The 17,801-nt window shown below is 43.4% G+C and overlaps 1 protein-coding gene across 1 annotated transcript; it reads left to right on the top strand.

Annotated features, from left to right (window-relative positions):
- Positions 1-7,245: 7,245 nt before the first annotated feature.
- On the top strand, positions 7,246-14,720 carry Gjc3 (gap junction protein gamma 3). Its single transcript, XM_021163877.3, has 3 exons — positions 7,246-7,479; positions 10,552-11,336; positions 12,094-14,720. The coding sequence occupies exon 2, from the start codon at positions 10,553-10,555 to the stop codon at positions 11,327-11,329; it is 777 nt and encodes a 258-aa protein (XP_021019536.1). The 5' UTR covers positions 7,246-7,479; position 10,552; the 3' UTR covers positions 11,330-11,336; positions 12,094-14,720.
- The last annotated feature ends 3,081 nt before the right edge of the window (positions 14,721-17,801 follow it).

Here is a 17,801-nt window from a genome sequence, read left to right as displayed (position 1 = left end):
GCTGGGAATGTAGCATACTGGTCCTGGGTATCATCTCCCCGCTACACCTGTACTGTATAAAATTGAGTATGGTTGTGCATGCTGGGGAAGTAGAAGTAAGTGTGTGTGTGTGTGTGTGTGTGTGTGTGTGTGTGTGTGTGCATGTATTGCATAAGTGCACATTTGTATAGGTGGCCTGTGCATGGGTACAGAGGCCAGAAGAGGGTGTTGGGTGTTTTGCTTTCTCACTCTCTGCCACATTTCCTAGAAACAGGGTTTCTTACTGAACTTCAAGCCAGGTTGGCAGCGGGAAAGCCTGAATCTTTTTCCCTCCACTCACCCCCAAGATGGTGTTGAGGCTGTAAGAATGCACAACCACACCTAGGCTTTTTTTTTCCATGTCCTGGAATTCACTTTGTAGATCATGCTGGCCTTAAACTCACAGAGATCTGCTTGCCTCTGCCTGTCAAGTACTGGGATTAAAGGCAGGTACCACCACTGCCTGGCCTACACCAAGATTTTTTAATGTGGGTGCTGGGGATTCAAACATGAGCTCTCATGCTCACACAATGAACACTCTCACCCTCTAAGCCAACCCACACTCCAACACTACATACTTATTTGGTGTGTGTGTGTGTGTGTGTGTGTGTATGTGTGTGTGATGTGTCTCTGTGTGTGTGTGTGATGTGTCTCTCTGTGTGTGGGTGTATGTGTGTATATGTATCTCTGTGTGTATGTCTCTTTCTTTCTGTGTCTCTATCTCTGTCTCTCTCTGTGTATGTGTCTCTCTCTGTATGTGTGTGTGCATGTGTCTCTTCTGTGTGGGTGTTTGTGTGTGTATGTATCTCCGTATGCCTCTGTGTGTAGTTCCCTCTCTCTCTCTCTCTCTCTCTCTCTCTCTCTCTCTCTCTCTCTCTCTCTCTCTCTCTCTCTTTCTCTCTCTTCCTTTCTCTTTCTCTTGTGGGCCTGGGTACCAGAGGTTTTCCACGGAGATCTCTGGCCAGGCCTGGTGCGAGGGTTCCAGTGAAGGGAAGCGAGTGCAGACAGGTAGACTAAGTCTCTGCCTTGCCTTCCAGGTCGCTTGGTAACTCCGAGTCTCTCTGCCCTGAGTTGGGTCGGGCTGGGCTGAGAAAATCTCTTCCCAAGTGTTACAGCTCTTGGAACAAAAGACTCAGACGACAGAGTAGTTCTCACATACCTTTAATTCCCTGGAAAGGATTTATAGGCAGTTTTGGGGGGTGTCTCGGGGTTCTACAGCAGGTACCTCTCATTGGCTTGGACTGAGAGTTTGGGGGAAACCTTATTTGCGTATGGGAAGGCTTGATGCTGCTCCTACATGGCTGATAGCCATACACCTCTCCTGTGGGGGCTATGGGGGCAGTAACTTTGACAGTAGCCATGGGTCCAGGAGACATGATCAAACACCTTCCATCCCAAGTAGGTGGAAATCACCACCCATTGGGTCCCCTGGGGTTCAAGACCTATGCTCGACTGGAGACCAGCCTGTTTGTGGGAAGCTCACTGCCCTGCCCCTGTATATGTCTCTCTCTGTGTGGGTATATGTATCTCTGTGTATGCATGCATGTCCCCCCCCCCTTTCTGTGAAGGCCAGAGGTTGACACCTATCCTCCCTATCCCTTTCCATCTTATTTTTTGAGTCTAGGTCTCTCACTGAGCACAGTGCGGTGCCTCATGGCTGGTCTGACTGGTGAGTGAGCCCCCAGTAACCTTCCTATATTTCCCTCCTCAGAGCTGGGACTTGCACTTGCACTGCAATGCTTAGCTTTTTATGTAGGTGTGGGGGATCTGAACTCAGGCCCTCATGCTCTCTTGGCAAGCACTTTACCAATGGAGGCCTTAATGTCCAGACCTCCTTAATTGTCTGAAATAAACATATAAAGCAATATGGTTGGCTATGGCATTCGATCGCAGAATTTGCTTCTGCTGATCTCCCACTCTTTCTCTCCACTCCTCGGCCCCTCCCAGGCTCTGGAGTTCCCTTTGCACCTTCCGGCCAACAAATTCTCCCACTCCCTTTTCTCTTCCCCTTTTCTCTTTCTCCACTATTGTGGTCTTTTTTTTCTAGTTTCACGACCCTATACCAACACTCACATCCACAGACACACACACACACACACACACACACACACACACACACACACACGTAAAAGCGAACAGCTGGGATGGCATGAGAGAGAGAACACAGTGTATGTGTGTTTGACTTTGGGCTATTTTGCTTCATCTAAGACTTTCCAGATTTCTGTGTGAGGGTAGGATGGGGACTTTCAGGAGTCTTTTCTAGGGCTAGGTCTGGGATAATTGTATCTACTTCCGTATGTAGATAGTTCTGTTCTGCCACTTGACTATTGCTGTCTTGTGCTCTACGCTTTTCCCTCCATGTGTCAATCACTCTCCCTGAGTGAAAAAGAAAGGGAAGCAGGGAAGATCCCTTCTTTCATTTTCCAATTTATTTATTTATTTATTCACTTTACATCTCAAGTGCAGCTCCTTTCTCCTCCCAGTCCCCTCTCACAAGCCCTTCTCCCTCTTCTCCCCTTCTCCTTTGATGTTCACCTTGGCACATAAAATCACTGCCGGACTAGGTACATCCTTTCACACTGAAGCCAGACAAGGCAGCCCAGTTAGGGAAATGGGATCCACAGGCAGACAATAGAGTCAGGGACAGCTCCTGTTCTAGTGGTTGGGGAACCCACATGAAGTCCAAGCTTCCCATCTGTTACATATGTGTGTGGGGGGCTAAGTCCAACCCATGTATGCTCTTTGGTTGGTAGCTCAGTCTCTGGGAGCCCCTAAGGGTCCAGGTTAGTTGACACTGTTGGTCTTCCTCTGGAGTCCTTATCCCCTCTGTGTCCCTCAATCCTTCTTCCATGTCTTCCACAAGACTCCCCAAGCTCCATCTAATGTTTGGCTGTGTTTTTTTTTTTTTTTTTTTTTCGGGGGTGGGAGGAGGTTGAGTAGATTCTAGACCAGTGGTTCTCAACCTTCCTAATTCAGTGACTTTTTAATACAGTTTGTCATGTTGTGGTGAAATCCCAAGCATAAAATTATTTTCATTGCTACTTTATAACTGCATTTTTGCTATTGTAACGAATCGTAATGTAAATATTTGTGTTTTCTAATCCTCTAAAATGCCCCCTTTGCATCCCTTCCCCCCGCCATGAAAAGGTCATGGCCCACAGGTTGAGAACTCCTGTTGTAGGCTGTTGCATTTCTTTCCACTCCCTAACCTTGGGTGATGCTGCTCCCTGGGTACCCGGCTACCCAGGCTACCCAGGTCCTGGCACACATCACTAACATCTGGTTGTGGGAGGAGGCTGGTGGGACAAGAAGGGACAGAGAGGACATTGTTGGTGGCATAAAGCAGTGCAGTGAGTGCTTCCTGGCACTCAGCCTAAGAAAGATGCTATGAAAGAGAAGTTTGTGTTAGTGTTTTAACATCTCTACAGCAGCTTAGAAATAAATAGGCAGAACATCCCTCCCTCCAGCCCTCAGTGCCAAATGTAGCCTCCCCATCTCATACCCACACTGACCTGGGCTGGGGATATTTATAAATAGAGCTATTGAAGAATCAGGAGAAATTCATGCATGACTGAAAACATTCTTATTGGGCATCTTCATAGGCATCTCTCCACTGCCCCCCACCAGTGTAGACATTTAAACTCTCTGGCTGGACCTCTGTGTAACCCCAAATAGTGGCATCACAGCTCTTGGTTTCCAAGTGCTAACTTATCATGACTGGAGGTGTGGATGTACTTGGTCCAGTGGACCTTTCCAAAGAAGTGGTTTAGCAAATGGGGAAAACATGATGATTTCTGAACCTTTCTTTGTTTCCATTTTACCTCGTCCATTCACTGTTTTAATGACATCTTCAGGTATTTTTTTTAAAACTTCTTCATATTTTAGTTTTCTATAACCTGAGGGTGTTGGCATTAAGGATTAATGCACATGTATGGATGAACCTTTGAGAAAATGCCGTGCAATCACATTGCTTCTCAGGGTATCTTCCTCAGAATGGCCGCCCTAGTGACGATGAACATAATTAAAGGTTATGATTAATATTTCTCAAGTGTTCATCAAAGGGTCTGACCAATTTGCAATAAAATTGACTATATATTTATTTATTTTGCATGTATGGGACAATGTAGTCTCACCAGATTTAGAAAAATGTTTGTGATTCAAAGATATTCGTGAGCCAGGCATGGTGACTCATGCCTGTAATCCCAGTACTTGGGAGGCAGAGGCAGGAGGATTAGTTCTGTGAATGTGAAGCCAGACCAAACTACAGGAGGACAAACAAACAAAACAAAGAAAACAAAAAAGGGAACTGGAGAGGTGGCTTCATCAGTAGAACAATAGCCTTGCAAGCATTGCGTGCTGAGGGCTTGGTCTCCAGGACTCACATCAAACCAAACCAAACAAGCAAACAAAAACAAAAATCAAACAGACACAACAAAAGCAAAAAAAAAAAAAAAAAAAAAAAAAACAAAAAACTGGGCATGGAGCTTGTACAAGTTTAAGCCAGATGGGGTCCCAGGTCCAAGTTGGGAAAGTGAACATGGCTTCCACCCCTAACTGAGAATCAGCAACAGATACTGGCAGAGGCGACATTAGTTTCCTTTGACGGGGTCTCACTGAATATATTAACTGTACTTCAGGGTAGACTTCACACTCAGAAGTCACTGACCAACACAAAATCTCCATGTTTTTTTGTTCTCTCTGTGTGCGCCTTTCTTATTTTTTATTTTTGAGAGGGGGGATCTGGAAGGAGTTGGAGGAATGAAGATATGTGACCAGGATAGAGTGTATGAAATTTTTTTCAATTAAAAAGCAAAATAAATAAATCTTTAAATTTAAATTTATTTATTTACTTTGAGAAAGGATTTCTCTTGTGTAGTCCTGGCTGTTCTGGAACTGGCTCTGTAGACTAGGTTGGCCTTGAACTCAGAGATCCATCTGCCACTATTTCCTGAGTGCTGGGATTAAAGTCATGCCCCACCACAAATGGCTAAAATAAATAAATGTTTTTTAAAAAGCCCTGAATATGGTGGGTGTGTTTGTAATCCCAGTATTGGTGAGGCAGAGATTTCTAGATCTTTAGGGCTTTTGGTCAGCCAGCTTAGCCTACTGGTTGAATTACAGCCAGCAGGAGGCCCTGTCTCCAAAAACACTCCTCTGAGGAATGACTGCTGAAGTTGACCTTTGACCTCTACATACAAACACACACATGCGCACACACATGCATCTATGCACACATGAACATGTACATAATATATCCCCTCCCAATATTTGTAGTTTATATGGGTACGTTGGATAAGAATTGCCTTAGACTACTAATAGCCAACCAGACATTTCAATGACATAAAATCATATATGGTCATTTTCTTTCCTACAAAAGAAGTTCAGGGATAAGCCTTCCTGCATGCCCAGCTTTGCCCTTCCCCTTTCTTAGCTGTATTTCTGGAAGGAGTCCTGGCTGGAGTGGTGGAGGAAGGGACTGGAGTGGAGTGAGTGTATCAGCTCTCACTGGGGCTGGTGGAGAGGGGTTCAGCTTTCTATGACGCCAGGGTGGGGCTTTGGGAAGGGATGGGGCATGGAGTGCATTCTCATGATGCTTTAGGAGTTGCTCTATTGTTCCAACTAAGAGGCTATTGTGAGGTCACCATGCATTCTGGGATTAGGACCACCTGAGACAAATCACACACGCACACGCACACTCACGGTATATTCTGATTATAGTTTCCCTCCTCTCTATTTCCCAAATCCCCCTTTCCTTCCCTCCTCTCCCATCCATCTCCTCCCTTCCCCTCTGGATCCACTCCCTTCCTCTCTCTCTTTCTCTCTCTCTCTCTCTCTCTCTCTCTTTCTCTCCTAATGAAAAGAATGGGATTCTAAGATGACAAAATAAAATATAAGATATAGCAAACACATCACATTGATGCTGGACAAGGCAACCCAACAGAAGGAAAAGAGCCTCAAGGCAGGGAGGCACAAGGATCAGAGACCCACTTGCTCACACTCTGAAGAATATTCCTTCCAAAACTCAGGCACACTCTTACGTGAATAAACTTATTTTGGGGGGGGGGTACTTTGTTTTAAATGAGTGTTCTTACTAAGCACATAGTTTGTTATACTTTCAGTTTTGAATAAGGGAGTTTATTAAGCACGAGGCAAAGTAAAGGAATAAATGAAAAGTGATTGGTTGACAAAGATGAACATCATCATATTGGGGCTTACAAACATCCAGCAGAAAATGAGTAGGGAGAGACAGTCAGATGGAGTTTCCCACAGAGCACTTCCTGGGAGGAGTAGAGTGTTCTCTGTAGTGAACATTTTAAGTAAAAGAATAACATTACACAAAGAACTGCAGGCAACTGGGTAAAGGTGGGAGTGGGAGAGATGAGCCTTCCTAGGGAAGAGTGTTCCAACTGGTTGTCTGATGGCAAGTGGTCAACCCTGAAAACATACATACAAATGACTTTATATGGACTCAACAGTTACATCTATCTATCTATCTATCTATCTATCTATCTATCTATCTATCTATCTATCTATCCACACACAAGCATGCAATAACAAATGATTTAAAAAAAAAAGGCCATGAATTTGAAGGGGATCAGGGACGGGTACATGAGACAGTTGGGAGGGAGGAAAAGAAGGAAAAAAATGTAATTAAAATACCATCTCCAAAGGAAAAACTAAAAGAGGAAAAATAGATAAATAGTAGACAGAGGCAGCCTCGTCAAATTGGATGCTCCCAAGATCCAACAGAAACTGACTGGGGAAGTTAGAGCCCTCAGCCGGAGTTCTCCACTGACCTTTCTCTCCTCGCCTGAGCTCCCTATGGCTGCACTTTCAGCCCTTCTCCCGCTCCAGGGAGTTTTGTATTATGGGACGCACAGTGTAGGACACACAGCGGCAGCTTCTGCTCTATTTTCTCACAGTTTGTTTTCCTTCTAGCTGTTTTCAAGGATACAATCAATGTTTTTATCCTTTGGCTGTTTGCTGTTCCCTTTCCTCTGTGTCATAGAGTCTGGGAGGCAGCTCATCCCTAGACAAGGGGCCTTAGAGGATCCTCTGAGACAAACAAACTTGGGTCTGAGATGGGAGAAATCCCTACTTCCAGAGCCAGCTTCTCAATGAGTGCCATCATCCCAAGACAACCAATAGAATGCACAGAATAAAGCTTCAGATGATCTCAAAGCCTCCATTCACTTAGAGAATACATCCCGTGACCTGGACGCCAGAGTCACTTTCCAGAGATCGTGGCTTGAGGGCAGGGTCCTCTGGTCCTTCAGTTGGAATTCTTTTATGCTGCAGCGAGCCTGCCAGGAATGAAAAGGAGAAGGCGAAAGGGTGGGTGGCTGCAGGAGGCAGGGCCATCGCAAGATCCTAGACCCTGCAGGCTCCAGTGTGAAGGCTCCGTTTGGCTTCTTTCCTCTGTGGTTGATGCTTCTGCTTGGAGTTGCCAATCAAGTGCAGGTAAATTCATGGGCAGAGGGTAGTGGCTCTGGCTGAGATTATCCCGAGCTTTGAAGAGGTGTCTGTGTATGGACACATTCATGATTACGGAGAGATAGCTTTGAAATTGATGTAAGATCTACAAGTCAGGGATATGGCCCAGGATCCTGGGTCTCTGTTGCTGCTCATTTCCCCCCTTCATGGCCAGGCTTTGAAGAGAAGCATCTAGAATGTTTTCTGGGCCAGGCAGAGGAAGGTGGGAGCAATGAGTTTAGATTTGCACTGCCAAGTTCCTCCTTACTCATGGGTCCTTTTCTCTGCCTCTCCTTAACTTTCTGTGATGGATTCAGTCACTGATGAAATCCTCACATGCCCCACCTCAAAAAAAAGTATGTGAGATGCTTTGAAAAATTCCCATTAAAATTATGATGGGATTTCAAATAATCTGTTAAGGTGCTTGAAAATCTGCTCAATTTTGGGATTTTTTTTCTGAATTTTGAATGTATGCTTGTTGCTACATTTATACTATATCTACCTACCTACCTATCATCTATCTTCCTACCTACCTATCATCTATTATCTATCTATCTATCATCTATCTATCTATCTATCTATCTATCTATCTATCTATCTATCTATCTATCTATCTATCTATCCATCATCTGTCTATCTATCTATCCATCATCTATCTGTCTATCTATCATCTATCTATCTTCTATCTATCCATCATCTGTCTATCTATCATCTATCTGTCTATCTTCTATCTATCATTTATCCAACCTTCCATCCATCCATCCATCCATCCATCCATCCATCCATCCACCCACCCAAGCATCCACCCAAGCATCCTCCATTCATTTATTGAGGCACAGTCTCCTGTAGGCCCATCTAGCTCTAAACTCACTGACGACGACCTTGAGGATGGCCCTCCTGCCTGCACCTCTCTAGTGCTAGAATTACAGGTGTGCATCACCACACCTGGTTTGTGCAGTACTGTGGATAAAGCCCAGGGACTTGAACATGTGAGGCAAGCATTCTACCAACTGAGCTACAGCCTCTGTCTATTTGCATTTTGAAAATAAGCTTACAGAGCAATCAATGCATTTCATTATGGCATTTTCATGAATACTTTGATTTGTTATTTCTCTCCTCATTCTCTCTCATGCCCATTCTTCTAGGTTAGTCCCTTTCTTCCCTCTTCAGCCTCCTTCCTTCCTTCCTTCCTTCCTTCCTTCCTTCCTTCCTTCCTTCCTTCCTTCCTTCCTTCTTTCCTTCTTCCTTCCTTCCTCCCTCCCTCCCTCCCTCCCTCCCTCCCTCCCCCTCTCTCTCTCTCTCTCTCTCTTTCTTTTTTTTTTGTTTTTTTTGTTTTGTTTTTTTGTTTTTTGAGACAGAGTTTCTCTGTGTAGCCCTGGCTGTCCTGAAACTCACTCTGTAGACCAGGCTGGCCTTAAACTCACAGAGATCCTCCTGCCTCTGCCTTCCAAGTGCTGGGATTAAAGGCATGTGCCACTATATGTATGTGTGTATATGTATAGATGTAACAATAACAAGGAATAAGAGGCCATGACTTTGAAAGGGAGTTGAGGGACATGGATAAATTAGGGAGGAGTGGGGTAAAGTGATATAAATACAGTGCTCATCTATAAAATTCTCAAAAAAGGAAAAACGGACATAAAGAACTGTCTGTAGAACTTTCTAGAATAAAAGGTTTGCATAGCATCTTAGTATGACAAGACTGCTATAAAATATTTCTGAATGAGTGATTTGTAATCCACAGAACTTTCTCTTATTTGCCAGTTCTAGAGGGCGGGAAGTCCAAGATATAGGCACTAGTAGACAAAGTGTCTGGATTAAGCCTTTTCTTCATGGATGGTGATGTCTCTGTGTCTTCAGCTGATGGAAGGGGCTGAAGGGCTCCCTCAAATCTTTTTTATAACCCATTCATGACTTAAAGGCCTTCCTTCTCTCCTTTCTCTTTTCTTCCTTCCTTCCTTCCTTCCTTCCTTCCTTCCTTCCTTCCTTCCTTCCTTCCTTCCTCCCTCCCTCCCTCCCTCCCTTCCTCCCCCTCCCTCCCTTCCTTCCTCTCCTCCTCCTCCTTCTTCTTCTCTTCTTCTTTCTTTCTCTCTCTCTCTCTCTCTCTCTCTCTCTCTCTCTCTCTCTCTCTCTCTCTGTCTCTCTTAGTTCTGGGCTGGGGTTGAATCTAGGACCTCTTGTATGCTGGGCAGGTACCAATCCCCACTGGAGAATTCTAGTTAAGTATTATACTGCTGAGCCATATCCTTAACTAATCACCAGGCCCCAGCCTCTGACTTTGGGGAAGACACCAACAGTTAGATCATAGCACATGATCATTTGGGAGTGAGAAAGGAAGATGTGTAAATCTTTCGGATAAAAGGCAATGGTTGGGAGCAGCTGCTGGGCATGGAAGAAGGTACCTATTAGGGCAGAGATAAAGATAGCACATATAAACTGGAGCTCAGTGTCATGTGCCATTCTCTGGGAGTCATCCACCTTGTATTTGACACAGGATCTTATGTTGGTTGGAGGCCCTCCAATTGGCTAGGATTCTCCTGTCCCTGCCTCCCCTGCAGTGGGGTTTCAAGCATGCAACACCACACAGCATTTTTACATGGGTTTTAAGGATTAAACTTAGGCTTTTATGCCTGTGTGTCACTTTGTTGATTGAGCCAACCCACCATTTATGAAAATGTACCCTTGAAAGGGCTTGTGAGATTCTGTCCATCTTCCTGTCTCCTTGGGTTGAAGCTTTTTGCTCCAATCTTCTCATTGCCATCCAAGACATGATATATGTTCATTCAACGAGTGACCTTCACCAAATCTGTGCTGTGCTATTTGGAGTCCAAACCTACACAACTGTCTGCCAAATAAACCTTTTGTGTCTATAAAGGTAATTAGCTCAGGTATTACATTGTAGGCAAGTAAAGATGGCTAAATGGTGTTTGATCAACTTTGAAGAGGAGTAAAAAGGCTTGCTTTGCAGATCCATGGTTAGCAGTGAACTTGATAAACTGAAGCCTCCTTTAAAAGCAAGTGAGACATCTGCACTGATAATTCTTCTCTGCTTGGTGACAGGATGTGCGGCAGGTTCCTGAGACAGCTATTGGCTCAGGAGAGCCAGCACTCCACCCCTGTGGGGCGCTTGCTTCTTCCCATACTCATGGGATTCCGTCTCCTGATCTTGGTTTCCAGTGGACCGGGGGTTTTCGGCAATGATGAGAACGAATTCATATGTCATTTAGGGCAGCCAGGCTGCAAGACCATTTGCTATGATGTCTTCCGCCCTCTCTCTCCGCTGCGCTTCTGGGCCTTCCAAGTCATTCTGATGGCTGTACCCAGTGCCATTTATGTGGCTTTCACTCTGTATCATTTGATTGGATACTGGGAGGTACCAGGAAAGGAAAACAAGGAGCAAGAGACCCGGATTAGCAAAGGGGATCATAGCAAGGATGTCTCAGGGGCTAAAAGCCTCAAGCTTCTCTGGGCCTATGTGGCACACCTTGGGGTACGGCTGGCCCTTGAGGGAGCAGCTCTAGGCGTTCAGTACAATCTGTATGGCTTCAAGATGTCCAGCACTTTTATATGTCGTGAGGATCCTTGCATTGGCAGCACAACCTGTTTCCAGTCTCACCCCTCTGAGAAGACCACCTTCCTCAACATCATGTTTGGGATCAGCGGGGCCTGTTTCTTATTTATTTTCTTGGAGCTTGTGCTTTTGGGTTTAGGGAGGTTTTGGAGGATATCCAAGCACAAACTTTCCTTCTTAAAGAACTTGCCAACTTCAGAGAGCTCTGTAAGATCCAAGGACACAACCGATGAATTGTCAGTGGTGGAGGCAAAAGAGCCATTTTGAGATGCAGGTGAGGACCCTACTGTCAATCATCTGTCCTTGCCTCTGATCTCTCTGTGTTGGCAGTCCCCGCCTAGAGTAGGCCCCTCATCCTTTGGGGTGTACAGCTCCCCATGTTACAAAGTTTCTAAGCAGAGGCATTCTACTTTTACTTTGTGTGTGTGTGTGTGTGTGTGTGTGTGTGTGTGTGTGTGTGTGAGAGAGAGAGAGAGAGAGAGAGAGAGAGAGAGAGAGAGAGAGAGAGAGAGAGAGAGAGAGAGAGAGAGGGCAGTAGATCTTTTGGAGTTGGAGTTACTGGTAGCTGTCCAATGTGGGAACTGGGAAGCAAACTTTGGTTTCTTTGTACCCTAACCACTGGGACATCTCTCCAGAACCCAGATGTATTTTTAAGGGATAAAATGTTTACTTTGGTTCACATTTTGAGGGTACAGTCTCTCATGGTGGAGAAGGCATTCATATATGTATATGAAACAGCTAGCCCTGACTGGCCTGGAACTTGCTATAGTAGACCAGGCTGGCTTTGAACTCATGGAGAACCATCTGCCTCTGGCTCTCAAGTTCTAAGATTAAAAGCAAGAGCCATCATGCACTCAGTCTCATGGCTGAGACAGATGTATTTGATTACTACCCCCAAACCATTTCCCAACACCTATCCCTATCAGTTGTATGACTCCTTGTGGTAGACCCTGATGAGCACACTGGTTTGTGTATTGCCTGCCCTTTCATTTGGTAAAGTCCTCAGCTTCTGCTTAATTTCTACTTTGCAGAGTTGTAAAGTTGCCTGGATCGCCTGCAGAAAACTCTGGGACTTGATCTTCAATACATCCAGTGAGGTGGCCGGGGAGATGGTACAGGGGTAAAGGTGCTTGCAGTCAAGCCTCATGATCTGAGATTGATTTCCATAACCCACATGGAGAAGGGAAAAACCAACTCCCACAAGTTGCCCACATACATGCCATGGAGAGTGCACACACACACACACACACACACACACACACACACACTAAGAATAAATAAAATAATAAAATCTCAGAAAACAAAACAAGACCTCCTGCATCAATTAGCTGTCACTTCTAATTTTTCTCTCCTGTCTTTCCACTAAATATAAGCAAAAAACAGGCTACTTTCTGTTATAATGGATTATCTCTCCTATTCTGGGATTGTATAGAGATGGAATCATACAGTATGCTTATTAATCACTTGTATATCTTTGTAGAAAAGACCAAGTTTTTTGCCAATTAAATTAGGTTATTTATTTTTGCCTTGTATAAACTATATATAATTGTTAGATACCTATCAAGTGACTCACTTCAAAACATTCTCTTCTATTCCATGGGTCATCTTCATTTTCTTCCTGAGTAGCATTTCTTTAAAATTATTTATTCTTTGATAATTTCCTACATGTATACAATGTGTTTTGATCACGTCTACCCCATATTCCTGTATCACTGCTCTTGGATCTCCTAACATGTCCCTATCCTAATTTCTTGTACTTTTCTTTTCTTTATAACCCACTGAGAACAAAAATCAGTGCTACTCAAAGTGTGAATTGGTGTGAAGCCATCTACCCAAACACCTACTCGATGCCACACCCAAAGAAGATGGAGTCTTCCTCTGTCAGCATCGATCAACTGCCAACAGTTCCTCACTTGTGGGTAGTCCCTCACTCATTCATCCTGTAATGCTGAGTGTCTTGAGCTTGTGCAGGCAACCACTGCTTCTGTGAGTTTATGAATGCAAGTTCCTGCTGTGTTCATAAGATGTTGTTTCATAGCAGATCTCCCAGAGCACTGGATCTTTACAGTTTTCTTTCCCATTTCTCTATCTTCTCTAATGTTCCCTTGAGCTTTGGGGGGCAAAGATGTGCTATAGACGTCTCATTTGAGACTGAATATTACATAGACACCTGTTTCTGCATTTACAAATTGTAAGCCTGTATATTAGCCACTGTTCTCTGTAAAAAGGAAAAGTCTGTGGTCAGTGTTGAAAACTGACCTAATCTGTGAGTTTCGAGACTCATTTAGAAGACAGTTTGATACTATGTCAATTTAACAAACTAATAGTGACTTTTCTTTAGGGCTTTTGAGCTCCACAGGATGGGTTCTTGGCCAGATTTGTAGTACCAGGCATGGGGTTTCTCCTGTGGAGTGGATCCTCAATCGAATCAGAAAGCAGTTGGTTACTCCTGTAACAGCTACACCACTGTTTCACCCATGCATGTGTCTTGTGAGGCTGGTTGCTGGAACTTACCAGATTCATACATGAGAAGGAGTTCTGATGACTAGGGAGGCTACCCAGCAAAGAGTTGGCAATATTTTTTGATGTACAAAAAAACTTTAAATTTTTTCCCATTTTTTTTTTGAGACAGGATTTCTCTGTGTAGCCCTGGCTGTCCTGGAACTCACTCTGTAGACCAGGCTGGCCTTGAAATCAGAAATCCGCCTGCCTCTACCTCCCAAGTGCTGGGATTAAAGGCGTGCGCCACCACGCCCAGCACTTTCCCCAATTTTTTATTAGGTATTTTCTTCATTTACATTTCAAATGCTATCCTGAAAGTCCCCTATACCCTCCCCCATGCCCTGCTCCCCTACCCACCTACTCCCATTTCTTGGCTCTGGCGTTCCCCTGTACTGGGGCATATAAAGTTTGCAAGACCAAGGGGCCTCTCTTTCCATTGATGGCCGACTAGGCCATCTTCTGATACATACGCAGCTAGAGACACGAGCTCTGGGGGTACTGGTTAGTTCATATTGTTGTTCCACCTATAGGGTTGCAGACCCCTTCAGTTCCTTGGGTACTTTGTCTAGCTTCTCCATTGGGGACCCTGTGTTTCATTCAATAGATGACTGTGAGCCTCCACTTCTGTATTTGCCAGGCACTGGCATAGCCTCACAAGAGACAGCTATATCAGGGTCCTTTCAGCAAAATCTTGCTGGTGTATGCAATAATGTCTGCATTTGGTGGCTGATTATGGGATGGATCCCTGGGTGGGGTAGTCTCTGGATGCATTTTACATTTTAATGAACTCTAATTACTTGTTTTTCTTTTGGCTCTTGTGAATTTGGTGCTACATTTAAGTGACCATTGTTTGAATCAAAACTATGAGTTTACACTTGTGTTTCCATCTAAGAATTTTATACTTTTAACTTATGCTTATGACTCTGCTCTGTTATGGAGTGAAAAAAAAAGACAAAATGACATTATCTTTCTGATTGGAAACAATGTAAATGAGTGAAATATTTGAAGTGTAAGAAGGAAATTTTTACTGTTAATCTAGAGGCCCATGATTGGCAGAACTAACTCTCAGAAGTAAAGGCAAAGATAAGCATTTGTCTTGATGTGATGTATGTGCCTGCTCTTATTGTAGCTTGCATTACAGTGTTTGGTTAATGACCCTGGGAGGACTGCTCTTTTCTCAGGGGATGTGGAGGGGGTAAGACTGGGGGGGAGTGGGAAGATGCTGGGGAGAGATTGGTGGGAAGAGAGGAAGGTGAAACAGCAGTTGGGATGTAAAACATGAGAAAAGAACAAAAATAATTTTGAATTAAAAATGACAAATCAACAAATGCCCAACCCACAAATGTAAATATACTTTACATCATCAGATGATTACACTAAAAACAAAATTAAGATTGTCAATGTCCACCAAATGGATTGGGGAAAATGTGTACATGGTGGAATATTGTTCAGTCTCAAAAGAAGAAGAACAAGAAGAAAGAAGAAGGAGAAGGAGGAGGAGAAGCAGGAGGAGGAGGAGGAGGAGGGGAAGAAGAAGAAGAAGAAGAAGAAGAAGAAGAAGAAGAAGAAGAAGAAGAAGAAGAAGAAGAAGAAGAAGAAGAAGAAGAAGAAGAAGAAGAAGAAGAAGAAGAAAAGAAAAAATAGGAAATTTTGTAATATCATGGATAACCCTGGAAGGCATATGTTAGGTGAAATAATCCAGACACAAGAGCAGACATTAAGGCAAACACACATGTAGACCACTGAAAATTCAAACTCACAGAAAGAAAGAATAGAATGTTTATTACCTGAGGCTGGACTATGGCCAGATTGGGGAAATATTAGTCAAATGACACAAAATATCAGTGAAACAAGAGGAAAAAGTTAAGGACCACAGAAGCCAAATTACCATGTTGAGGATTGTTAGGTGTCCTGTCCACGAGAAGAAGTGTAAGTAAATTGGGTTAATGGACTAAGTAGGTTTCTTCCACCATCCTTCACATGCACCCACATCAAAACCTCATGTTTTATATACTAAGTATCTACTTGTCACTTAAAAAAATTCAGACAGTTAGAACAATTTTGTTACTTTTTTTTTAACCACAATGAAATGATACACTTTTAAAATAAAGAAATGCATTTGACCACTATGTCATTAAGTGTTGGTGACCTACTATTTGAGTTACTTTTCTATTGCCGTGATAAAACACTGGCCTCAGTGGGAGAAGATGCACCTAAACCTGCAGAGACTTGATGTGTGCCAGTGTTGGGGGATACCCTGGGTGGGGCACCTTCTCAGAGGAGAAGGGGATGGGAGATGGGGGAAGAATTCTGTGAGGGGGGGATGATGTGGGGGGCAGCATTTGGGAAATAAATAAATAAATAAATAAATAAATAAATAAATAAACCACCATGACCAAGCAACTTGTAAAATAAAGTGTTTTATCTAGGATTCATAGTTGTACAGGGATGGAGTCCATAACCATCACTAAATTGTGCTTCACTTAACTATGCCCAAAATAAATCACTCAGGATCAGACTCTCAAAGTTGGAGCCATTACCAGCTACTGAGCCATGCTGAACTGAACTGCCACATTCTTGCCTTTTACAAATAACCTTTCTGCAGGCCCATGAAGGTGTCAGTTTGGTTCAATATTTTCCTGGTGATAATCAATCCTGTGTGCACAATAAAGCACAAAGTAAACTAAATAAAGAGGGCATGTGACTATATTCAAACTCTCTGTAAAGTGTCTATGATCCTTTCCATAAAAAAATTGAGAAAAACAAGCTTAAGTTCAGTGTTTTCTCTGGTCACACAGGTCACCAAAGCTATCAAAGCTCACCAGATTAGAAAGCATGTCTCCTTCAAAAAGGATAACAGGTATTTCATTCTTTCCCTTGAAAGAACAACCCTGTGTTCTTAACATTCCAGCCCCCTCAGACCCCTCGTGCTTATCTGTGAGCATAGAGATCTCTGTGCCCCCACACATCCTACATATACCAAGTGAAAGCAATTCCTTATGATAAACCTCATGTAGGTGTAAGCATGCAAGTATATATGGAGACATTGACTACTAAATTCATTGATTATACAAATAACCAGAAATAAGGGATGTGGAATTTGCAATGTCTTTACAAGTAAAGTCATTGACAATAATACTTTCCTTTATTATTAGGAAATGACTTTATTTCTTGCAATTAAATCCACTTTGAGGCTTCTTAGTAAGATGGCCATGCAGAAGGTGGTTCCAGGGGACCCAGTAAAAGAAAAGAGTCAGAACAAGGAAAAGAAAGCTTTAATACAGAAAGAAGGAGAGAAGGAGATTCAGAAATGTACAAAGGTAGCATTAGGATATGTGAAAACTACAGGAAAAAACAGAGTGATATATTGATAAGAAGTAATGCAAGGGCTGGTGATACAAGGGCTGATGCTTCAGTGACTAAGAGCATTTGCTATTCTTGCAGAGTCCCAGCATTGGGAGGCTCACAACTGCCTGTAACTCCTATTCTGGCCTGTGTGGTCACTAGGCTTGTATGCACAACATCGTTTTCCACGGGTGCTTTCCTCCCTCAGGGTGACTAACACACAGATCCTCTGTTCAGTCTTCAGTGCAGTGGCTACTTCTCACAACTTCGATACATCAGGAGGCACTTCCACTTCCAAGCCCTGGCTAGAACAACAGTCAACTCAGTGGGTAGGAACCTGCCCAGACTGCGGAAAGCTAAGTGTGCCAGCAGAGGTCACTGACATGCAAAGAAAAGCTACTAAAGTGAACAGAGCCTCTTGTGGGACACAACATTCTGTCAGACTCAGTAGCATCATAAACCAGAGGAAAGACAAGATTCCACACGTCACCAGACCCTTTCCTTCATTACATGCATGTAACCCTGTCTTGAAAAATCAACCAATGAACCAAAGAAAGAAAAAGAAATTCTTTTGGGTGTGTGCCTGAAGAAATCAACACACTTAAGACATGCTTGCTCATTCTTGTTGACTGCTGCACTATTACTAGGAAATGGTACCATTCTATATGTCTATCAACAGATAAGTTGATAAATGTGATCCTTACATACAATGGAATTTTATTTAGCTGTGCAGAAGGTGAATTCAAGTTACTAGTAGAAAAAGGTATGCTTCTGGCAGTCAGTGTGTTAAGCAAAATAACTTGGATTCAGAAACACAAATTCCACATCTTCTTGGGATGTTTCTTTTTATTTTCAGAACTGGGGATCAAATCTAGGCTCCTAGAACACTAGG

This window comes from Mus caroli, unplaced genomic scaffold, assembly GCF_978045245.1.
Source record: "Mus caroli unplaced genomic scaffold, Mus_caroli_1 scaffold_4, whole genome shotgun sequence".
NCBI lineage: Eukaryota > Metazoa > Chordata > Mammalia > Rodentia > Muridae > Mus > Mus caroli.
This window is presented reverse-complemented; position numbering and strand designations above follow the sequence as displayed.